This window comes from Capricornis sumatraensis, chromosome 8, assembly GCF_032405125.1.
Source record: "Capricornis sumatraensis isolate serow.1 chromosome 8, serow.2, whole genome shotgun sequence".
In the NCBI taxonomy this organism is placed as follows: domain Eukaryota; kingdom Metazoa; phylum Chordata; class Mammalia; order Artiodactyla; family Bovidae; genus Capricornis; species Capricornis sumatraensis.
The window spans coordinates 20,703,817-20,728,900 of NC_091076.1; the positions used below are offsets into that span (position 1 = coordinate 20,703,817).

The 25,084-nt window shown below is 49.3% G+C and overlaps 1 protein-coding gene across 1 annotated transcript in view; it reads left to right on the forward strand.

The window, feature by feature from the left end:
* Positions 1–609: 609 nt before the first annotated feature.
* The window catches only part of KIRREL3 (kirre like nephrin family adhesion molecule 3), a 308,280-nt gene continuing 283,805 nt past the window's right edge, over positions 610–25,084 (forward strand). The window contains exons 1-2 of the mRNA XM_068977330.1: positions 610–716; positions 1,568–1,626. Of these exons, the coding sequence (XP_068833431.1) occupies positions 610–716; positions 1,568–1,626 (166 nt within the window). The remainder of the gene's footprint in view (positions 717–1,567; positions 1,627–25,084) is intronic.

Here is a 25,084-nt window from a genome sequence, read left to right on the forward strand (position 1 = left end):
TCAGCCTGAAAAACTAATAACTGTGTTTGGCAGGTGGCCAGCAGTCAAACCTGTATCGTGTCAGCTCCCATGAACCGACATCCCCAAATTGCATATGGGCCAGGCAGGGTGCTTAGCACTAGAACAGAGCGGGAAGTGAGACACACCCTGCCCCTCCAGGGCCAACACTCCAGTGGGGAGAATGCATCTGTGGACACTTCACTTTCTTATGGTGGGTGTGACATTGGTGCTACAGACGGACATCCATCCATGTGACACCCCCATACCCATTCTGCAGAGGGAAAAACTGAGGCTCAGGGGCTTTGCATGACTCACCCCAGGGCACATAGCTATTCACAGGTCCTCTGTGGTCATGTTTATTTCACTGGGGCTGGCTTCCCTACGGGGGTGGCCAGCTAGGCTACTGGTTGCCCTGTTCTGAGCATCACTGTCCTGTCAGGTCCAGCCCCTCTGATTCTGCCCCCGCCCCCGTGACTGTGATGTGAAGGGACCACCTTTGCCCCACTGTCCTGGGTGATCTGCTGGAGGCTCCCAGGCAGTGCTGACCTGCTTCTCCAAAGCTGTGGGGCATGGAGACTGCAGGAAAAGTGCTCACACCTGGGGTGGCCCATGCTCATGCTGTCCCTCTGGGCCTCCTCACCCCTGGACGTGGGGGACCCGGGGCTCCAGGTCAGCCTCCTGCGGCCTGAAGATGTCTACATCTGCATCTGTGCCGGGTGAGTCACCCAGACACAGCCGTGCCCCATCCCTCCACTCCCCACCCCCCTCGAAGTTACCAGTTCGGCCCTTTGGTCCTCACGGAGACCATGTTTCAGCAGCAATTGTGGAAATGGCTCGAGTTAAGTCTAGTCAAGGCTATGGTTTTTCCTGTGGTCATGTATGGATGTGAGAGTTGGACTGTGAAGAAGGCTGAACGCCGACGAATTGATGCTTTTGAACTGTGGTGTTGGAGAAGACTCTTGAAAGTCCCCTGGACTGCAAGGAGATCCAACCAGTCCATTCTGAAGGAGATCAACCCTGGGATTTCTTTGGAAGGAATGATGCTAAAGCTGAAACTCCAGTACTTTGGCCACATCATGCGAAGAGTTGACTCATTGGAAAAGACTCTGATATTGGGAAGGATTAGGGGCAGGAGAAGGGGACGACAGAGGATGAGATGGCTGGATGGCATCACTGACTCGATGGACGTGAGTCTGAGTGAACTCCGGGAGTTGGTGATGGACAGGGAGGCCTGGTGTGCTGCGATTCATGGGGTCGCAAAGAGTCGGACACGACTGAGCCACTGAACCGAACTAAAGTCAAATCTGATTTTCTTTGGGGAGAAAATTGAATTCTCCACTTTGTGAGGCAGACAAAGAGATTAGAAGGAGGCCCAGAAGAGCACAGCTCACCCAGGGTGGGACGGCCAGACCCTCGGAGGGGCGGAAGGAGGGGGCATGCAGAGCGGGAAAGCTGGCCGCAGGGGCCATGCGGCTCTCAGGCTTTGAGCCTCACAGAAGCCAAGTCTTCCAGACTGAGATTCAGCGCTAAGCCAGGGCACGGCTGTCTGCTTATGTCCTCATTTTAGCTTTAAGATCTGTGAGCTCAGAGGCCTGTCTTCTCAGGCCGAGGCCATCAGAGGCGAAGGTCTGTACTTCTGGTGGAGAACGTGTTGGAAGAGTGCATGGAAGGGAGGAAGGAGAGGCAGCCTGAGCTCTTGCGAATCCAGGGTGGAGAGTGTGCGGGGGACGGCCAGCCTGCTGGATGCAGGGAGTGTCCACGTGGGAGCCTCCCAGCGGCCGCCTCCTCTAAGAAACACCTGCTGGCCATAAGCCTTGGCTGTTTTCTTGGTCATTTCACACACATGTGTTGATAGTCTCTCCCCAGGAGGCTCTGTGCTGGGCACTAGGAATTCAGAACAAAGGCCCTGCTCTCAGGAGCTCTTAGTCAGGTGGGGAAGATGGGCTTGTCTACATAGGCCATGATAGTCCCTGCTGAGACTCTGATACAGTTGGCCCAGAGGATAAGGCATCTCAGAGGAAGAAGCAGCTGACTGCCCTATACGAGCAGGTGAGAAAGAGAGGAAATCTTTCAAGAGAGGGGACATCTGAGCCAGGCCTTGAAGGATGTGTAGGAGTTTTCCAGGAAGAAGGTAGAAAGGGGGACATTCCTAGCAGAGGGAACATCACAAGCAAAGGCCTGGAGGCACAGATGCCTGGTGTGTCCAGAAATGGTGTGCAGTCCACAGAGAGAGAAGGGGAGTGACGGGGTGCAGAGAAGAGGCTGGAGAAAGGCAGGCTGGAGCCGCTCCAAAAGAGGCATCTGGAGAAGTCTAGGCGCTTCCACAGAGCCGGAAGTTGGTCCCAGAGAAGTTCCAAAAGAAATGATGGGCAATTTATGAGAGAAAATTCTAGAAAACATGTCAGAGCTCTTCCATGGATCTGCAAGAGATTTATAACGGCTCCCTTAGGATCACTAGAATCACTGGATGTCCGAGCTTTAAAAAACTGATGAAAGGATCTCTGTGGTTATCAAACTAGGTTCAGTGGAGCCCCAGGGTTCCAGAGAAGGGCTCTCGAGACCCACTCTTGGGCAGCGGGTTTAGAATGGGAGGGAGGGTCCTCAATGGGGTGGTCTGCAGGGCCCCAGGGACAGAGACCAGCAGCCCTGAACATGCACTCCCGGGGTCCTTCAGTGAGGTCGGTGCCCTGACAGCCCACCCCACCGCAGCCTCCAAGCCAAGCAAATTCTTAGGGAGACAGGAGAGCTCTGGAGTGCACATCCACACTTAGAAGAAAACGGGAGGGCCAGGCAGCTTGCAGGCAAACTGGGGCAAACTGACAGGTGTGATAATGCTTTTGTTTATGAACCAGCAACAAAGAGATGCATGGAAATGTCCAAAGAAAAGAGTCCAGGTGGGTGTTAGCACCATTCCTGTATCGTATGGTTTGCTTTGTGCTGGAGTCAGTGAGTCAAGGCCGCTCATGCACAGGGCACCAAAATGCAGCCTTCTGTTTTGCTTTGATCTCTCCTGATAGCACGCTCCACCAGAGATATCATAGCTTTGATCTCTTGACACTGATGTTAAGTTTCTGGAGCTCAGGAGCATCTCCTTGAGATTAATCCTTCATGGCATAGCCAGCACTGTGCTGTTCTCTCCCATATACATCACACCCAGCCACGCGTCCCTGTGGCCTGAGCCTCTGTGGTTACCCACAGGCTTAGGAGAGAACCCCGCTCTGTGCTCCCCTCCGACCTCCGCTCTTTGGTTAAAGCCTTGATAAAATGGAAAGCTGGTTAGGCAGACACCAGAAGACACGCCTTTGATTCCTGAGTCAGCCACTCTTTAGGCAAATTCCTCACCTCTTTGAACCTCAGTCTCTTCATCTGTAAAACAGGAATGAAAGTTCCCGCTTCCACTCTCACGGCACACTGCTTAGCACAAAGTCACAGTGCCGTAAATATTCATCAAAGGAATAATGAATTGACTGGTTGATCTAGGATAAAGGGGAATGCCGGAGAGTTGTTATTATTAAGGTTAGTTTAGGGAGAACTTTCGGCACATAAGCAAGGCTTGGTCTTGCCTCTCATACTCAGCATTCGAAAGATGTCTCATTGGAATTAGAAATGGGAAAGAAAGGCCTCGAGAAGAAAGGCAGAGAAAGCATACACCTGGACTCAATCTTGGCATGACATATCCACTGAGCAACAGGAGAGAGTTTGTCAGCCTGCAGGGAGAGGAAGGTTTCACTCCAGCTGGAAATTCACAGAACCCACCCATCTCATCAGCAGCCCCTCCCAGATCCTGTCTGGGTCTTTGAAGAAGGCTAATGGGGAGTGACATGGCTCAGAACCTCCAGGGCATCCATCTGCTTGCTCACTCACTCTGCATCTTATCCATAAGAGGAATGAACTATGACAACAAGTCTGCTTGTGTGTGTGTGTGTGTGCGCGTGCGCAAGCTGAACCAGGAGCCTGACTTATGATGATGTTCGTGTACCACAGCACAGGTGTTTAAGGTATAGAGAAAATGGACCAATCTCAAGGAGATGGAAACATGCGATCTTGTTGTTCAGCCACTAAGTCATGTCCGACTCTTTGCAATCCCATGGCCTACAGCACACCTGGTTCCTCTGTCCTCCGCTATCTCCTGGAGTTTGCTCAAATTCACATAACTGAGTCGGTAATGCCATCCAACCATCTCATCCTCTGCTGCCCCCTTCTCCTCCTCCCCTAAATTTTTCTCAGCATCAGGATCTTTTTCAATGAATCAGCTTTTTGCATCAGGTGGCCAAAGTATTGAAGTTTCAACTTCAGCCATCAGTCCTTCCAGTGAATATTCAGGTTTGATTTCCTTTAGGATTGACTGTTCTGGTCTCCTTGCTGTCCGAAGGACTCTCAAGAGTCTTCTCCAACACCACAATTTGAAAGCATCAGTTCTTCGGTGCTCACCCTTCTTTATGGTCCAACTCTCACATTCATACCTGACTACTGGAAAAACTATAGCTTTGACTATGCGGACCTTTGTCGGCAAAGTGATGTCTCTGTTTTTTAATACAAGAAATCTTACACAGGAGCTTATTTTCCCCTGGCCAGGGCGGAAGAAACCTACCTTTGAAGTGTGAGTTGGGGGTCAGGTTCTTCTCTCCACTTGTCTCTCAGGTCACCATGCGGTCAGTGACGGGAGGGTGTGGGCTCCTCCCTGTCCTCCGCAGGAGGTTTGGGTCTGAGAAACCATCAGGCAGGACACAGAGGCTCAAAACAGGCAGTCCTAGCAATTCATTTTCCCATGGAGCCTGCCCACACCTCTCCATGCCTCCATTCATAATCAGAAAGTTTCGTGAAACAAATCAGATCAGAGTCTAGTTTTCTGCAACTGTGTTCATGCATAAAAGAAAATTCCCAGAAACCCCGGACGGGGAGATAATTGTGCTGGTGTCTACCTTCTCTCAAAGTATCTGAGTGCTTTGTTGGTTTGGGAGGTTGTTTCCTGAGTTCCGAGTCCAGCAGGTATTTGTGCTCATCCCTTTCTTCCTTCTTTCTCTCCTCCCTTCCTTTTTCATATCATATCAGGTCATTTATGTAATTCAACAAAAATTAATTGAACATCTACTCTGTAATCAGGCACTGGCCTAAATGCTAAGAGTATAAACACACAACAGTCACTCTTCTCAAAAGCTCACCGTTTAAAAGAATAGAAAATACTGTTTGCTTTTGTTGCTCTACTAGGGCCTTTATTTCATTTGTTTTTAAGGGTTTTTCACTTTTTTGTTTTGTTTTATATTTATTTCTCTTATTTGTTTATTTGGCTGCACCGGGTCTGAGTTGCAGCACATGGAATCTAGTTCTCTGATCAAACCCAGACCCCCTGCATTGGGAGCACGGAGTCTTAGCCCCACGACCAGGGAAGTCTCTGTTGGTTTTTTGTTTATTTGTTTGCTACATCTGCAGCTTGTAACATCTTAGTTCCCTGATCAGGGATTGAACCCAGGCCCCAGGCATTAGAAGCAGAGAGTCCTATCCACTGGGCCACCAGTGAAGTCCCAAGAGTGTTTATTTTTAAAGCATGGAGAAGGGTTCTTGCTTAAGATGAGGTGCTAGGTACTCTCAGCCCCAATTATTTATTGATCCCACAGAGCATGTGAGTCAGGAATCCAAGGGAGAACTGGTTTGAAAAAATTGATGCTTCTTTATAGCAGAGTGTGCTGGACACAGCGGAGCCCCTCCCTTCCTTGCCTGACCGCTTCTGGCTCCCTCTGCACAGCCCCACCCCCATGAATTTGGTATTCTCTGGTTTGGCCCTGCTCCCTTTTCTTCCTGTTTCATTCCGCAGACACAGAGCCCTGATGAGTAGGAAGGCTACCAGGGTTTCAGTGGGGAAGCCCAGCTGTGTTCGCTGACTACCTCCCACATAGAACCTGACACACAGTGAACACAGGCCGGTGTTAGATGCCAGGGCAGAGATGACAAGCCCCCAGTCCCTGCCCATGAGGGTCTCAGTCTTGAGACAGGAGTGCAGGAGCCTTGTCTGTGCCAGACACTGCAATGCCATTTCCATGGGCAGCCATAGATGTTGTCAGAGGAACAGAGAGGCAGAGGGTTGATTCTGTCTTGGGAGACAAAGGATGGTTTCACCATGGAGGTGACCCCTGGAGCTTACCGCCTCGTGAGAGAAATGAAATTTGTACAGAAATCACTATGCTCCAGGGTAAGACTAAAGCACCATGAAGCAAACAGGAAGGGGCATATTTCTGGGTAGAAAATAAAATGCTTCATGAAGACGGGGCCTTGGAGCTGGACCTTGCCAAGGGGCAGAATTTTCAACAGCATTCACTAAGTCAGTATTTACTGGATAATTACCATGCTGTTCTAGGTCAAGAGGAATGTGATAATTTAGAAGATAGACAAAATCTCTTGCCCTTACATAACTCAACCTCTAGTCGTGAAGACAGAAAATGAATAATATAAATTAACTAGAGCAGGAGTTCAGCAAACTTCCTGGGAAGGGTTAGTTAATCAAGAGTTTAGTCTTCGGACCATGTGGTCTCTGTCACAAGTACTCAACTCCACTGTTGCAGCATAAATGCAGCCCACGAATGAAGAGGTGCAACTGTGCTCCAATAAAGCTGTGTGTATGGAAACAGGGGTGGACTGGATGTGGTCCACGGGCCATCATTTGCAAGCCCTGATAGAGTATATTAGTCAGAAGTGCTCAAAAGAAAAGATAAGTCAGGAAGGTTAAAAGAGTGAAAGAAATGTTGGAGGAAGGGGGTGAAGTTTTAGTAGGTGGGGGGTCAGAGAATATAGCCTGCAAGAAGGTGGATGAGACTTCCTGGCAGAAAGAAAGAAGCCATAACCAGAGATCAGAAGAGCCTTTCGACAGAGGAACCAGCAAATCCAGACCTCCAGGTTCAAGTGGCAGTGAGGAGGTGAGGCCTGGGATGTTTGCAAGCAAACAGATTTGATAGATTGGGAGAGATGCCATGAGGGAGTCCTAATTTTCTTTCTAGGGAAGGACTTTTCCTGCAAATCCCTCTCTTCGGATCTGAGCAGACACAAATGGTTCAGAAGCACAAACAAGTTTTTTAACTGGGAGGCATCATCCTACCGTCAGCCTTGGATCGCTGTCCTGAGGCCAGGATAGGGCTGGGGGCCCCGACGGCCCTGCCCAGTCGTGAAGCTGCTCTCATTCCCCCAAAGCACCCCAGCACTGTCCTGATTCAGTGCATGGGCCTCCCTGCCAGGCCCTTCAGCCCGTCCCCCAGCTCCTCGCTGCAAGCCCAGCAGGGCGAGCCTCAGTGATTGGTCCCCTCTTCTCCTTCTTGAGGAGCAGGCTCCCTAGAGAAGATGCTGGGGAGGCCCCTGTTCTGAGCCACGCGCTGAGCTGGATGCCTCGCTGCCTTGCTTACTCCTCAGAACCGTTTAAGGAAGGTGCTAGGAGGACAGAGGGCAGGGCCAGTCCGTGGCACCCCCGCAGTCCAGTTCATGAGGGCCAGTGGGTGAGATTAAGTCAGGACCTGACTTTCTTTCCGAGTCTCTGTGAGGCTCCTCACTCAGTCGCAACCAACGGGAGTCAGTTGACTCCAAGGCAAAATTGTTCTCATTTCACGGTCCCCTCCCTGACCAGCTCAGCTGATGCCCAGTTAGCTCCTTCCATAGGAACCCTAGTTTCTTTCTTCTCTTCGGCAAGCGAGATAGACCTTCCTCCCAGACTCTTCCGCCCCTGCCCTCTTAACATGTCAGACCGGATGCCCACATTTCTCTGCCCTTCCCTGGCTCCTCTTCCCCTCCTGGTCCCCTCTCTGTCTCCTCCCATTTTTCCCCAGGCATCTTCTCCCCTATCCCTCTAGCATCATCCCCATGCCACCAGGCGCAGCCACAGGCCAGCCCCTCCCTCCCGGATTAGGGTGGTCTCACCTGGTTTGCCTGGGACGGTCCTGACATAATTATGAACAACTTCCCAGTCCCTCCCCAAAGCATCTCTGTTCAGATACACGTCTTCACCTAGACGGAACATGAGCGTGAACTCTAACTGAAACCCTGTGGATCTAAATGGAAAATAATTTTCAGTTTATCACACTTCTCCCCATCTAATGTTTTTATTTCCTTACATCATCCAGCAATCTAGCGTATTTCCTTGGGGGTCTCATTTTTAACTCCTATGGTAATACCTTCTTGGAGGGATTTGGGGTCAAGGCAAGCATTTCTTTTTTCTTTAGAAAAAATTTTTTTTGGAGAAGAGTTGCTTTACAATGTGTGTTAGTTTCTGCTGTACAGCAGAGTGAGTCAGCTATACATATACATACATCCCCTCTTTTTTGGATTTCCTTCCCATTTAGATCATCAGAGAGCATTGAATAGAGTTCCCTATGCTATACAGTAGCATTAGTTTTCTATGTTTTATTTTCTCTTTAGTTTTCTATTTTCCACACAGTAGTATATATACATGTCTATCCCAATCTCCCAATTCATCCCACTACCACCCCTTCCCCTACTTGGTTTCAATTTTTTCTCTGTCATGGAAGTTAGCAAATATAAAAATGGAAAAGGTAGAATGTTTACACTGAGAAGGCTGGAAGTAAGGACATACTCGTAGCATTCCCACCTTGGCTTCTACATAGCATGTTCCTTTAAAAGGAGCAAGGACTCCTTGGGGGAAGAAAGATGAATTCCAAAGATGGTACAGGGCTGAGGCATTTAGAACTCAGTATCACCAGGGTGCCAGGCAGATACAGCCCTCGAGCAAAGCCCGCCCCCGACCCCAGCTGTGCTACATGCCCCTGTCTGCTGGCAAGTAGCCGTGTGGGACAGGGCGGGGGTGGTGGAGGCAGACTCCAGGGTCACACTGGGTCTAAATTCATCCCCTCAGTAAATATATATTGGGCACCTACTGAATGTCTGGGCACACCCTATTCTGAGCACTGGGGACACAGGAGTGGACAAAATGGACTCCCTGCCCCCAAGACTTCGCATTCTACTGAGAATAGAATAAAGAAATATATATCCGGTGATAAGAAATTCAATGAAGAAAAATAAGATTGGGTAAGAGAGATAGCAGGTAGAAAAAAAAAAAAAAAAAGTAAGGTCCGAGATCTGGAGAAGGGAGCCTGCTTAGCACGCCTGAGAAATAGCAAAAAGTCAGTGCAGCTGAGGCAGAGGGAGGAAGGAGATGAGTAGGAGCTGAGATGGGAAGGGTGAAGGCTCAGATCCGGACCCTGAGCCACTGAAGAGTTTGGACAGAGGAGCACCAGGATCTGAGTCACACCGTGTCAGGATCATGTATCCACCCCGCACTGGGAGGACACTGGAGGGGCAAGGAGAGAAGCAGCCATCTCCTAGGAGCTGGCCCAGGACGATGCTGCCTGGGACCAAGAAGGCAGCTGCAGAGATGCTGAGAAGTGGTCAGTTTTCTGGATAAAAGATTGATTTGAATATGGAGTGTCGGAGAAAGAGCGGGACGGCTTCTGATGCCATAGCCTGAGCAAGAGGAAGACTGAGGTTGCCGTTTTCTGAGCAGGGGATGATATTGAAGGGATCAGGTTGGGGGCTGTGGACAGGGCATGGATCACGGCTTCCCTGGTGGCTCAGATGGTAAAGAATCCTCCTGTCATGCAGGAGACCCCGGTTTGAGTCCTGGGTTGGGAAGATTGCCTGGAGAAGGAAATGGCTACCCACTCCAGTATTCTTGCCTTGAGAATTCCATGGACAGAGGAGCCTGGCAGGCTACATTCCATGGGTTCTCAAAGAGTCAGACATGATTGAGCGACTAACACTTTGGATGGATTACATTTTTAAAAATATTTATTTATGAGGCTGCATCGGGTCTTAGATGTGGCAGGCACGCAGGATCTTTCATTGCATCTCAAGCTTCTCTAGTTGTGGCTTTTGGGCTCAGTAATTGCCCCACAGCATGTGGGATCTTAGTTCCCTGACCACGGATCAAGCCTGTGTCCCCTGCGTTGGAAGGTGGATTCTTAACCACTGGACCATGAGGGATGTCCCGAATTACATTTAAGACGTTCATAAGACATGCAAAGAGAGATGTCAGGCAAGGAGATAATCTTCAACATGTAGATAGTATTGGGAAACAGAGGACTAAATAAGTTAACTTAGGAGTGGTGATAGTGGTAAAGAACCCACCTGCCAGTGCACAAGATGTAAGAGATGGGGGTTCGATCCCTGAGTCGGGAAGATCTGCTGGAGGAGGGCATGGCAACCCACTCCAGTATTCTTGCCTGGAGAATCCCATGGACAGAGGCGCCTGGCGGGCTGCAGTCCATAGGGTCACAAAGAGTTGGCCAGGACTAAAGTGACTTAGCAGCAATAGCAGGAGCAAGTATAGACAGCCAGAAAAGCCCTTAGGTCCTTCAACATCTGGAATAATGTGGAAGGACCGACGAAGGGATGGAGAAGGAACAGTTGTGACCTAAGAGCTTGTTCTCCCAAAGACAAAGAGTAGAAAGCGTTCAAACAGGAAGAGCTGATCAACCAATTAGGAGTTGACTGCGGGATTTGGCAGTAACCTTGGGGCAGGGGCCGGGGTGGGGCAGTGCGGAGAGCTGGGGGCAAAATCTAAGTGAGTGAAGGGGAATCGGTGATGGTGGATCCGGCTCTTCTGTTATGAAGGGGATCTGTGGCTGGAGAGGACCAGAGTCAAAGGAGGTTTGTCCATTTTTTTAAACTCAGAGATACCACAGTATCTTTGTAAGGAGATGATTACACAGAACAGGGAAATGATGGCCCCAGAGAGAAAGAGTACAGATGTTTGGATCCGTTTCCTTGAGTAGGAGAGAGGGGCTGGGATTCAGCACCAGAGAAGAGAGTTTGACCTCAGGGGGATAGGGACTCAGTGAAGCCCCTGTAGTATGGCACCACTGGGGGTGCCTGGCCAGCCGGGGGCTACCCAGAACCCCAGAAGCTCTGTGGGGGCCCAGGTGAACCTGGCAAATCGCTTATTGTCTAACTCTCGGTTTCCATGTCTTAAATATTAGCCGACCATGCCCACTCAAATGACCACTGTGAAAGGTAAATAGATTTAAAAAATACGTACAGAAACAGATTTACAGACTTAGAGAATGAACTTATGGTTGCCAGGAGTAAGAATGGAGGGAAGGGATAGTTAGGCAGTTTGGGATGGACAGGTACACTCTGCTATATTTAAAACGGATAACCAACAAGGACCTACTATAGAACCCAGGGAACTCTACTCAAAGTTATGTGGCAGCCTGGATAGGAGGGGAGTTTAGAGGAGAATATATACATGTATACATATGACTTGAGTCCCTTCACTGTTCACCTGACATTATCACAACATTGTTCATGTTAACCAGCTAAACCCGAACACAATATAAAAAGTTAAAAAAAAAAAAAAAAAGAATAAGTGCAGAGAGCGGCGCTTGCCCCATCGTAGGGGTTGGGCAAAGGCTGGTTCCTTCTACCCTCCTTCCCCCAGCTTGTCCTTCAGGGTTTCCCTGGGACCTCTGACTCCTCATGAGACACGCAGATGGTCCATCCGCTTCCACTGCTGCTCTGAGGTCAGCAGGGCTGAAAGCAGGAACAGCCAGGAGCTTCCATTCTCTCAAATACCCCCTTTGTATATCTGCCTCAGCAGATTTCTGCCTGTGTGTTTGGTGAGTCATTCTTCTATGACGGTTTTTCATTTCTGTGCAGTCTCATGGAGCTGGATTCTGTAACCTGCACCTGCTTGCAGCCAGAATCTTCAAAGAGCTACTTCCCACTGAGTGGAGCCCCGCCAGGGGGCTCCTACCCGCCCCAGGAGCCACATGGCAGGGGAGGGAGATGCCTGGCTGCTTCTCCAGGACGGCCCCGCCTGCCTGAGCCTGAGACAGAGGCTGGAGGTATGGTTGCAGAAGACAGAAGTCCCCCTCCTGACAGCCAGGGTGGGAGAGAGAGAGAGACCCAGGCCCAGGATGCAAGCCCTCCTCTTAGCCAAAGCTCTCAGATGCTCCTTTGCCTGACTAGGAGGTCCATGAATCCCTGACCCAGAAAGACTGGGCTCTTGTCATGAGGAAAGGGACATTTTAACTTCCATCCCCAAACCTCCCGAGGAAAAAATTTAAAGTTCTGTCAAAACAGGTTAGCATATTAGCAATCAAGGCTCCCAACCATCTGTATTTGTTCCATTTGTGGCATTTATGACGGTTATCCACATTAATTATTTCACTGCTAAAGTTCCTTCTAATTTCTGAACACTGTTATTTCTAAGAAAGATGGATATTAAATATGCCACATATCAGCACAGGGTGGCATTACAGGATGCTATTAAGTTTGGATGCTGAGGCCCGGCAGAAAATAGCTTTGCTATTTGTAATTGCAATAAAGTGTTTTATTTTGTGGTTCAAAATGAAGAACAGCACTGATGGAAAGGGATTTCTTAGTTTGGCAATGACCCTGAAGTCATCAGGAAAGATAGAGACCACGAGGCTGGGGTGGGTAGGCAACCTGGAGACAGAGAAGGGTGGGGGGGAGGGAGGTGTTGTAGAGGAAAAGATGTGGGGTACCGTGATTTGTCCCACAGCAGCCCTGCCTGTTGTTCAGTCACTAAGTCGTGTCCAACTCTATGCAACCTCGTGGATGGCAGCACACCAGGCTTCCCTGTCCTTCACCATCTCCCAGAGTTTTCTCAAACTCATGTCCAATGAGTTGATGATGCCATCCAACCATCTCCTCCTCTGTCATCCCCTTCTCCTCCTGTCCTCAATCTTTCCCAGCATCAGGGTCTTCCTGCCTGAGAGGAGTTAAAAGGATGACTTCCCAGCAAGAACCATCAGAGGTTTGGATGAGGGGTAGCCAATGCTAGAACATTCTCTTACTGCTGGTTTGCAGTCTCTGGGGCCCCCATTAGAGAATTTGCAGATGGTCAAGGAGAGTGGAACCCCGCAGACAGTAGCCACTTTCAGAGAGCGTTAGCTTATAAAGTGTTCTTAAACATCATTGAACATCATGGCAGACGTGGACAGGAGTCTTTATTATTATCATTACCAGGACAAACAAGATAAATAACTTTTCTCTTAGCTCCCAACCCCACTCCCCAAAGAAGACAGCAGTGAATTAAACAGCTAAACCCCAAGAAGGCATCTCTTTTTTCTATTAAACTTCTTTTTTTTAATGGGGGCCATTTTTTAAAAGTCTTTATTGAATTTGTTACAATACTACTTCAGTTTTATGTCTGGCTTTTTGGTCTTGAGGCATGTGGGATCTTAGTTCCCTAACCAGGGATCGAACCTGCACCCCGTGCATTGAAAAGCAAAGTCTTAACCACTGGACTACTGGGGAAGTCCCGAGAAGGCAGTCTTGAAGGCAAAGCCCAACGTGACGGTTGTTGGAAAGTGCAGATAGCTCCCTCTCTGGGGCTTTTTGCTTAAAAGTGACCTCTGAGATTCCCATCTGTAGGGGGCTTGTAGGATTAAATGCTTCATTGAGATCCTCTCCTGCTCAAGCGTGTCTGCATCCTCTCATTGGCTCACTCATTTATCAAAAGTGTACCACGCAGCTACACGCATCAGGGTCTCTGCCCGGCACAAGCCAACAGGAGGCAAGAGGCTCGAGCCATCTTTCAAGGGACAGACAGCTAACCAGAGCAACAAAGAAGTCCACGGTCACAATTTGAGAAGGGGGAACAAACAGATACCGATTGAGAATAACAGGTAGATGCCATTTAGATGGGATCCAGGATAGAGTGAAAATCGACTGATAACAAATCCCCCACAAACTCAAGCTAGAAAATAATGGCTTTGCCTTGCATAGCTAGTTCTTAGATATGAGTGTGGTGGCTCTTTCTGCTGGGGAGATAGCGCCCCCTGGTGGTTGGAGGCCTAAGTTTTTACATCTATAGGACAGTCCTTTACATAGGGACCTTCAAATTGCAAACTTTCAAAGATAGGAACAGGAGTTCCATCAACATCAGGTGTGAATGAAATTACAGCTTGCCCTCCGTCTCCTATTGCTGCAGATCCTTCAGCTATACCATCTCCCATCTTCTCTCCTTCTCCAGTCAGTAACTCTTTTTGCCTGTTCACTGGATGCCAGCCCCTGTATGCCCGCTGTTGTACAACTGTACTTTTCAAGGTACTGTACTGTAAAATTAAAAATGTTGTCTTTATTTTTTGTGTTTGTTTTTTGTGTATAATTTGTGTGAAAGCTATTATAAACCTACTACAGTATGGTACTGTATAACTGTGTGAGTAGGGTACCTAGGCTAAGTTTGTTGGACTCTTGATCAAATTGAACTTACAAATGAGCTCTCAGAACAGAACTCATTTGTATGTTGGGGGCCTACTGTATAGGAATTTTCTGTGATAAATTGGTACCTTTGATGGGAGCCCAGTAGTCCATAAAGGCAGGCGTGTGCCTGTTCCCCTGAAGTGGGGCTTATCTTGGAGCATCTTGAACTTCCTTCATCCTTGAGTTAAGATCCCAGCCTCCCTTCTTCCTCAGTGTTGTGATTTGGGACAAAGTTACTTAAATTCTCAGAGCCCTCCTTTTCCTCAACTTATATTAAAATGAGTGTGACAGCTCCCTGGTAGCCTAATGGTTAGGATTCTGGGCTTTCACTGCCATGGCCTAGGTTCAGTCCCTGGTGGGGAAACTGGCCACAAGCCACATGGGGCAGCCAAAAAAAAAAAAAAAAGCAGCGTAACAGCACCAATGTGGTGTTGGTGTAAGTAAAAGTGAAGTCACTCAGTCGTGTCCCACTTTGCAACCTGTGGACTGTAGCCCACCAAGCTCCTCCGTCCATGGGATTCTCCAGGCAAGAATCCTAAGGATTAAGTAAGATAACAACATGACAGCTAGCCCAGTGTGTGGCTTCTCGCAGGTCCTTCACTGATGTTAGCTGCTTGACTCGGTCTTAGCTTAAGGTTTCCAAACACTCTGCATCGCCCTCCACTCTGCCCTCCTCTCTCAAACGCCCATCCTGTCCTCTTTCGCTTTTCCCTGGCTCCTTCCGCTCGGTTCCCCTCCCCTCTCCTTTCTTCCTCTCTCTCTCTCCATCTCCTTTCTTCCTTCCCATCACCTCCCACATTTCCCCTTACCTCCCTGCGCTTTCCTTTTTTCTGCATCTCATCCTCCGCCCTTTTCATGCCCAAACTTCTTGCCAAAGCATCTAAGAAGTGACACTGGGGCGCACTGAGGGTGCTCTCTAAAGATAAACCGCATCCTGGGCTAAGTCCGAGAGGAGCCCATCTTCTGCTATTCGATAGCACCACGGATGTCTTGTATTCTTCAGAAGGGCACCGGGCGCCTTGCCGCACTCTTCACTCGGGAGCCTGGGTCCCTCTGCCGCCTTCATCCTTGGGGACGTCTTTGCATGCTCCGTTTTCCGCTCGCTCATTTGAATGCTTTCTGATGCTGGCAGGCCCGTGCTCCCCTTTCCCTCCTCCTTTGCCGGTCTGCCCTCTCCCCGCTTCTCTCGCCTTGCTTCTGTCTTCTGTATCATCACACATGTTAGCTGTCCTTTGCCTCTTGTTTTTGATTTGCAAAATGGCCCATGTTCCCCGTTATCCCCCAGCTGCGTTTGCTCCAGCAGCCTGCGATAGCTCTGGCCTGTCACGGCAAAGGCTTTTTCATCTCCATTTGGAGCCGTTTGCCCTGATCATTTCTCTCTTCAGTATCACACTGATGAGCCCATGGGCTCTCTAGCTGTCAACAATCCCCAGGAAAGGAGAGCTTGTTCTTAAAACTTGCTTTTTAACTTGGGGGCCCCTGGGAAGTGGGGCTGGCGCATGCCGAGTGGAAGCCACCAACTGGCTCCAACAGGCCAAGTGGGCACCGAAATCTTTGGGAAGGAAGCTGGAAGGCCCAGAATGGTTGCGTTTCCTTCCCACACAAGACAGATGGAGGGGGTAAGTAGGCCAAGACTGCTTTCCTCAAGTGATTCTGTCTCTTAACAGTTTTCTTAAAGGAGGAAGGAAACAAAATGATCAGATGGCAAAACAGAGATATCAGTTGTCCAGGCATTGTTCCCGGGGTGGAGGGACAGGCGGCTTGCACAAAGGACCCAGTGATAGCATCCCCAACCCTGCCACCATATAGAAAGGTCATGTGTGAGCTTAGAATTTAAAATATATGTGTTTGTTAAGTCCTATCCCGCACCCTGTGGCTCAAGGCCTCCAGGGGAAAAAAAAGTCCTGCAAATGAAATTGCTAGCTCTCCAGAAGTAGACCTCCTTCTCCATAGCGGGACGTAGTAAATATGCCCTGCTCCCTCTTGGGGCAACTAGGGGGACATCCAATGTCTTATTTGGATCACCCTCGAAGCAGATTCTGAGACAAAGATTCAAATGCATGTGGTTCATCTGGAGTTGGGGGGTGATCCCAGGAAACACGGGTGGAAGGCAAGGAGCCAAGGAAGAGTTCACTGCCCCTGTCAGCTGCTGCGTCCACTGCACCCAGGCCCACGGGGCGGCTCTGGGGTGTGGCCTTCTCCCACTGAGAAGTGAGGCCATTGGGATATTTGTCCTTATGAAACCCATGCATGGATTGTTGAGGGTTACTTCTGGGGTGATAACTCCCTGCCCCCTGCCAGTCACCTCACCTGGGTGTTTCCTCCTCAGCCTGTAAGACGTCAACATCACTTCGTCAAGGAAGCTTTCTCCATGCCCCCGGCCAGAGCAGATCCTCTCTTTATTAGGCTCTCACATCCTCTGCGCTCCTTCAGAATTTCTTATCACAGTAGAAATTGCATAATTAATTGTGTAATTAGTTGTTTAATGTCTGTAAGTTCCCATCAGTTACCAAGACCTGTTAAGTCTGCCTCCTAACACGTCTGAAGTCTCGCATCCTCGTTGCTTCCACCAGCGCAGCCCTGAGCCAGGCCTCACCTAGACCCCTGCAACAGCCTCCTGGCCGACCCTTCTGGGCATGTCCCTCCTCCGCTTAAAAGCATCCATGGCTCCCTTGTGCCTTTGTGAGAACCAGCCAGCCCTCATTCAGCTACCAGCCTCAGCCAGGAAGTCCTTGACTTCCTGAGAGAGAAGGGCTCCAGGCCCTGGCATGGGGCTGGCTCCTCTGCACGGATGCCCTCTCTCTCCCCTCTGCCCTTCCCATCAGTCCAGGCACTTCCCTGAGAGGCCCTCCCAGGACCGTTTGTCCTCATGGCCCATGGCAGCCCCCATCTCATGTAGGTTCTAGCACCATGGGCCTCCTCAGCCCCCATGCTTACCCGATTTCATGTTTCTTACACTGTGTTACAGCTGACTGTTTACCTCATGTCACCCTTATTAGACTATGAGCATCCTGCGATCAGGAACTAAGCACAGCACTCAGCGCATAGCACCCAGCATCTAATACCTACTACCTAGCACCCAGCACTCACCACCTAGCACCCAGCATCTAGCACCCACCACCTAGCACCTGGCACCAAACCAGAGCTTAGGAGGCTCTAAGGAAGTGTCTGGTGAATGACCCAAACCCTTGGAATACCTAAACTATGGCTTCTTTCCAGGCAACTGGCATGGGTCCTGAGTGACCTCTGAACTTCCTGTTACTTTGTAGAAGCAAGGATGGATAAAAGGGGGTCCTGGCACCAAAGTAGCACTATCTCCACCTGCTTCTATTCTCTACTGGCAGCTTTTTGGTTGTCACCAACCTCTGTGAGTCCCAGACTCACAGACCTCCGGCCCCCGGCACAGGCCCCACCCAGTGACTGGCAGAAGCCCTCGATCCTGAGGTCTGGGGCACAAGGCATCATGCTGAAGCCCTCGCCTGCATCCCGACTCCTAAGGGAGAGGTGCTATCACCAGGAGAATAAGGGGGTAGCCACAGGCCTCCAGTCTACCTTTCCCTTCCACGTCCCTAGGAGGCAGAGGGGACTACTGAGTGGACCGAAATCCAGGTGCTGCAGCGATAGGGCAGGTGGCAGACTGGCCCCTTGGCGTGAAGAGGTCCTGGCCCTCATCCATTCAGAGTGGCCTCTGAGTGTCTCGTCCCTCCCACCCCCTGCCTCACTCAGAAGGGCCTCCTTAGGAATCTCTTTGATAAGTGAGGACGGCCCCGCCCACTGTACGTGCGTGCACGCGCGCACACGCACACACACACACACACTCCCCCCTGCTTCACAGCACACATTTCCTCCTCCTCCTCGGGGTTCCCGGCAGCCAGCTGTACTGTCACTTTTATGATAGCAGATGATTCACATTCAAACAAACTCTGACTCACCAGGGACTCAGAAAGAAACTGCTGGGAGACTGGGAACACCACAGCTCGCCGCTTTGCCTTTCCCTTTCCTGGCATCATTCGCGTCCAAAGAGGACCAGTGGGAGAGGGGCCTGGCTGGCAGTGACTGGAGCCCAGGTACCGCTGCACTGAGGGACAGTCAGCGGTGCCCCTGGAGAGTGGGCTTCCTGGACTCCTAGGGAGGTGCTTTCAGTGGAGTGCACCTGTTCATGCATCTGGGATACCATGTTCTTAGGGATGTTACTGCTTTTGATAATGAGGTGTTTCTGCCCGCACAGGTGGGCGGGTGGCTCTGTGACTCAGCTGAGCCCTGGCCTTTGCCCGCAAAGCATTATCAGGCGGTGAGGACTGTGCTAGAAATCCCCACCTGACTAAAGCAGATCTCTGAGCCCATCCCCCCTCAGTCACATTTCCATGAGGACTGTGCTAGAAATCCCCACCTGACTAAAGCAGATCTCTGAGCCCATCCCCGCTCAGTCACATTTCCATGGGACCAAAGCTTTGTATCTTGTTCTCCCACAACTAACAGGATACTAGTTCCACTGTGAGGGAACTGTTGATTTAATTAGCCGTATCAAGACTTCTCCTGAAGACACAGATGTAAAGAACTGACTTTTGGACTCAGTGGGAGAAGGCGAGGGTGGGATGGTTTGAGAGAATAGCATTGAAACTTATACATTATGTGTGTGAGTGTGTGTGTGTGTGCACACATACGTGTGCTAAGTCGCTTCAGTCGTGTCTAACTCTGCCACCTCTTGCACGATAGCCCAGCAGGCTCCTCTGCCCATGGGATTCTCCAGGCAAGAATCTGGAGTGGGTTGCCATTCCCTTTTCCACGGGTTCTTCCCAACCCAGGGATCAAACCTGTGTCTCTTGCATCTCCTATATTGCCAAGCCGGTTCTTTACCACTAGTGCCGATTATCATATGTAAGATAGATGACCAGTGCAAGTTCAGTGTTTGAAGCAGGGCACCCAAAGCTGGTGCTCTGGGCCAACCTAGAGGGATGAGGTAGGGAGGGAGATGGGTAGGGGTTCAGAATGGGGCGGGGGTGAGGTGGAACATGTATACCTGTGGCCAATTCATGTTGATGTAAGGCAAAAAAAAAATCTCAATATTGTAAAGTAATTATCCTCCAATTTAAATAAATAAATAAATGTTTAAAAAAAAAATTCTCCTGAAACTCAGGTGGTTACTTGCTCACACACCAGGCAGGATGGAGTTCCTTGTTTTCCACTAACTTGGTCCATGAAAGGATGGAGCCGAGTCTTTTCTCTAAGAATCTAAAAACGTATCACGGTCTCCCGACGTTAGCATTCGAAACCTGAATGCCCAGAATGTTCGACAATCGGGTGATTAATTTGATTAGTGGAGACCACAGATTTTTCCTGAGGGAAGGTGAACTTGGCCAGTTTCTCCCCATGATGAGCTGAGTAGAGGCAGCTGTGCCTCCCTCTGCCCAGGGAGGGGGCACCTGGCATCCTGGGCTCCCCTTGCCGGTTCTCTGAATGCACCTCCCCTTAGCCCCCAGCCATGATATCCCTCTCCCTGTGAAGACATTGATCAGGTTGAGACTGTTGCCATGCATTAATTAACGTTTCATTCATTATTAAAATGGCCTTTATTGAGCTTTGGCAGCTCCGAAATCAGCTTTCATGGTGGTGGCTGTGGTTGCCCTTTAGTAATTCTATTTGTAATAATCAACTGTGATCTGTTTGACTTGGAATCACTTTTCTTATTAAACTAAACCAAACCTTGATTTGAGACACTTAATTATAAGTGAGACTAATTTGCTTCCCCTCAGGGCACCAGGGACTCCAGGTCCACAGAGGGATGGGGGAGGCCCACGTCTGAGGGTAGAGGAGGGGCGCCTCCCTGGGAGACTTGGAGAGTGATGGTCATTCATGCAGAGCGACATTTAGAGAAATATTCCCCCAAGCTCTCGTCTGCACACACGTTTGCTGGAGCTCTAAGGACCGCCTTCTCGTCTTATTAGGAATGTCGGCGGCCCTGGAGACTTGAATGAGACTGAGCCATCTTGGGAACTGAAGCTGGCTTCCCATTCGAGTACTTCCGGGACCAGGCTAAGTGTAAATAGGAAGGGCTGATGGGTCAATGGAAGGGACACTGGGCTGGTCCTCGTCCCCTTGGCTCTGAAGTCTTCCGTTTCTGACCCCATGAGCTCGGTGAACACACCCCTCTAGACAACACACTAAAACCCACTCCTAAACCCACCTGGTGGTGAGGTAGACAGTCCAGAGGCCCAGAGGCACGGGGCAGACTGATGCCAGCCCCTGTGCTGATTGACACGCATGGCTCAGAAGTGTGAGCACGGGCTTCACAGGGAGGAGATTCAGGCTCAGACCCAAAAGCTGAGGCTCATGTTCCGTGTCTCGTGGGACCCTTACGCTTATTCTCAGCTTTGGATCCCGCATCTCTGCAATGACTGTGGCAGGAACTACCTCACAGGGTGTTTATGCAGATTAGAGATAAGGAAGGTGAGATGCTCGCATGGCGGTGTGATGCTCGGGGCATAGAAGACGCTCACGAGGGAGCTCTTGTTATCGGTGTGTGCCCTCGTGCCTGTAGCCCCACCCTGTCCTCCACTTCTCCAGCCAGTACCTGCTTTGTGGTTTAGTCTGATTCTTTCTGACTCCACCAACTATAGCCCTCCAGGCTCCTCTGTCCATGGGATTTCCCAGGCAAGAATACTGGAGTGTGTTGCCATTTCCTTCTCCAGGGGCTCTTCCCAACCCAGGGATCAAACCTGAGTCTCCTGCATTGGCAGGCGGGTTCTTGACTGCTGAGCCACCTAGGAAGCCCAATACCTGCTTAGTCTCCTGAATTAGTCTGCCAGGGTTGCCATAACAAAGCTCAACAAACTGGGTGACTCAAACGAGCGAAGTTTATATTCTCAGAGTTCTAGAGGATACAAGTTCGAGATCAGAGTGTCAGCAGATTTGGTTTCTTCTAAGCCTTTCTCTTTGACTCGAAGATGGCCATCTTCTCCCTGGGTCCTCACATGGCCGTCCCTTAAGTGCATCTCTGTCCTCTTCTTATCAGGACCCCAGTCATGCTGGATCAGAGCCCTGCCTAATGAGCTCGTCTTAACTTAATTACCTCTTTAAGACCCTATCCCCGGTCACATTCCTGAGGGTTGGGACTTCAGCACTTTTACTTGGGGGCACACAATTCAACCGAGAACAGCTCCCCACCACCATCACAACCACACATTAGCAGCTGCTTGTCTGGACTTTAGCCAGATAGGTGTGAGCTCTGTCTTTCCTATTTGACTGCTGCTGCTGCTGCTAAATCACATCAGTCGTGTCCAACTCTGTGCAACCCCATGGATGGCAGCCCACCAGGCTCCTGTCCCTGGGATTCTCCAGGCAAGAACACTGGAGTGGGTTGCCATTGCCTTCTCCAGTGCATGAAAGTGAAAAGTGAACGTGAAGTCGCTCAGTCGTGTTCGACTCTTCGCAACCCCATGGACTGTAGCCTACCAGGCTCCTCTATCCATGGGGTTTCCCAAGCAAGAGTACTGGAGTGGGTTGCCATTGCGTTCTCCATATTTGACTGCACTTTCCACCAAAGGGCCTGCCATTCCCCAGTCCTCCAAGAGACCTTGATTGGAACATTTTTCCCCTTAGGATAGACTTTGTGATAAGGCTAAGTAGTCAAATAAGAGCCATATTATGGGGGGCAGGTGGTTTGAATACCAGGAAAAGAACTTTGAATTGCTCTAAGAATTTCTTGATCCTTTTCCTAAGGGATATCTGCCTGCAATGCAGGAGACACAGGTTTGATCCCTGGGTCAGGAAAATCCCCTGGAGAAGGAAATGGCTACACCAGTATTCTATACTGACTCACACCAGTATTTTTGCCTGGATAATTCCATGGACAAGGGGAGTCTGGTGGGCTACAATCCATGGGGTCACCAAGAATCAGACACAACTGAGCTACGAACACAACAACAACATATAGTAAAACACACTCCATAAGGTTATTGACAGTCTCAAATGAAGTGACCCTGGACTGGAGCAGTGCCCAGCGCAGTGCAGACGTTCACATACCATTGCCCTTCTGTCGTAACTGGGGGGAGCACGCTGCAAGCAGTGCTGCAGGACACTCATCTGCCCCGGTGGCACAGGCTGTACTCGGGTGGGGCAGAAACTGTGGGGTCAGATGGATGGGGGCAGGAACAATGGGTTAGAGAAGAAGAGATTTTTACAAGACACCTGGAGAAGGAAGCACTGGATTTAGGGACAGTTTGGATATGAGGTGGGAACAATGAAATAGAAAGGGAGAGATGAAAGTTGATCCCATGGTCTTAGACCTGGCTTAGTGGAGAACGGTGCACTTGACAGAAAGGGGAGGTGTGGGGGTGTGAGCTCCGTGGAGGTCATGCAGAAGGGGAGATGAGGACCCTGGAGATACAGGAGAAACTGGGGAGAAGGTCAGATCTATCGGCCAAGGAAAGTGAGCTCAGATTGCTTTGACCCTTCATTCACCGGGAGCCTCTTCTGGACATTGAACTGCCCGCCTTCCCAACCACAGGAAGCCCAAGTGGGAACCTCAGCTCGTTAATCAAGTTGAAGGATGATGACGCCTGGTTCTGAGCACCCCGGGGTCAGGATTTGAGACCTGAGATAAAGGACTCTAGTTCCCGTCCTCCCCTCCAGTCATCCCCTTTAAAAAGAAAATAGGGTACTCACCACTGGATTACAGATCTTCTTTCCCATTTTCCAAGAGGAGAGCAAATAAAATTGCTGAGCAGGAGCGCTTCTCTGGCTAACTGTTCTGGGTGAGGAGGACATTGCTATTCCAATATTGTTTATTTCAGACTTTCAGGCCTTCTCAGATGCTTGACTTCACAGAGTCATGTTGCCTACTTTCACGGCGATACAGCATTGTAAATTGCCAGGGAGAAAAAAAAGCAGCAGCACAGGCTGATAAGGTTTCAGGCGGCACGAATATTTTCTCACTCCCTGATCAGGGATTGCTTTCACATGTGAAAAGCAGGTGGAAGAGGGACACGGTTTGTTTCTTGATCATTGTATGGTACATGGATGCCCCCAGGACCTGTGGAAATGATCACCTTAGTCAGGGACACCTACGAGAGGTCCATCAATCTTGTGGTCTGCTGGCCACTTACTCAGCTAGGCTGCCCCATTTAACACCGCAGGTGAGTGAACAGGCAAGGGAATGAATGAGCCTGGATATCCACAAGAAGAGCTATTTTCCTAGGGGTGGCAGGAAGAAGGGTAGAAGTGTTCCCAAGAAAGCAAGAAAAGATAATCAAGGTGGCCAAGAAAAAGAGCTTCAGAGCAATTACTGAAAGCAGTTTTTCTACTAGGGAGGAATGATCCAGGGAGGGAGACCTTCTAAGGAAGTGCAGCAGAGTCTATGGAAGAAGAGAATGGGTTAGACTGGGATGAAATGAAGGTATTATCCCTGGGGCTGGTGACAAGGCTCAGAGCCCCAGACCCTGGCTCTAAGAGCTAACTACCATCCCTGCCATCCACAGGAAGTACCCACTGGCACAGCTGAGATGCAGACTTTAGGTGCTGGTGATGAATAGAGCAAGGGAACAAAATAGTACCAAAATAGGACTTACCCGGCAGTCTATAGTAGTTAAATCTCCATGCTCCCACTGCAGGAGACACGGGTCCCATCCCTGCTTGGGGAACTAAGATCCCACATGCTACGTGGCGTGACCAAACAAACGAACAAAAAAGCAACAGCAAAAAAAAAAAAAAAAAAAAGGTAGAGAAATAGAGCCAAGCACATTATGTGGGATGGTTTGTGCTGAAGGGGTGTTTCAGAGCAATGGGAGCAGGATTCACTTCAATAAATACTGTTGGGCAATTGACTAGACATTTCAGAAGAAAATATGTAAACAGAATCCCTTCCACATTCCTTATACCAAAACAAATTCCACCTGGATTTAAAAAAAAAAAAAGAAAAACCAGAACAAGAAAACAAGAAAGACAATGTGTCTTGTATGTATTGGTATACACAAAGTGGGAGGCTAAAAAGAAATCTATGAAAAAGGATTTGTAACACAAACGACAAAGGGCTAATTTCTTTCATTTGTCAACTGAGAGTTCTTGCAATTCAGTGAGGAAAAGAGTTGTTAGAATTCAATAAAGTGAAAAGCTCTTATGAGCCAGTAGAAAAATGAATAAAGGACATTAGCTGCAAAAGAAAAAATAGCTAATAAGCATATCAAAAGGCAAACCACTTCAATCATCATTGAAGAAAAGCAAACTAAAGCATGGTTGATATTTTTTAATCTATCAGACAAGAAGAGATGAAAAGTTTGATTACATAGCCATGCCCTTGTGGGCAAGGATATAGGGAATCAGCGCAATCATATACTTTTGGTGGGAGGGGAAAATGTGGTGGGGCACCTTTGGAGGATAATTTGACAATATCTGTCAAAATTTTAAATTCACGTGTCGTTAAATAAGAATTTTATTTCTAAGAATTTAACCTAAAGATATTTATCTATACATGTGCAGAAATATACATGTATATGATATCTATTGCTGTACCCCTGCAAGGAATCAGACATAACATGTGTGCATGTGTGCTCAGCCACTTCAGTCATGTCTGATTCCTTGCAACCCCATGGACTATAGCTCCCTCAGGCTCCTCTGTCCATGGGATTCTCCAGGCAAGAATACTGGAGTGGGTTGCCCTGCCCTCCTCCAGGGGATCTTCCTGACCCAGGGATCAAACCTGTGTCCCCCATTTCTCCTGTGTTGAAAGAGGATCCTTTATTCACTGAGCCACCAGGGAAGTCCAGATATAACATAAATGTCTTTTAATAAGATATTCGTTTTATAAAATTATAGCAAATCAATGTATGACTACTTGGTTATTAAAATGAATAAATCAATCCATTTA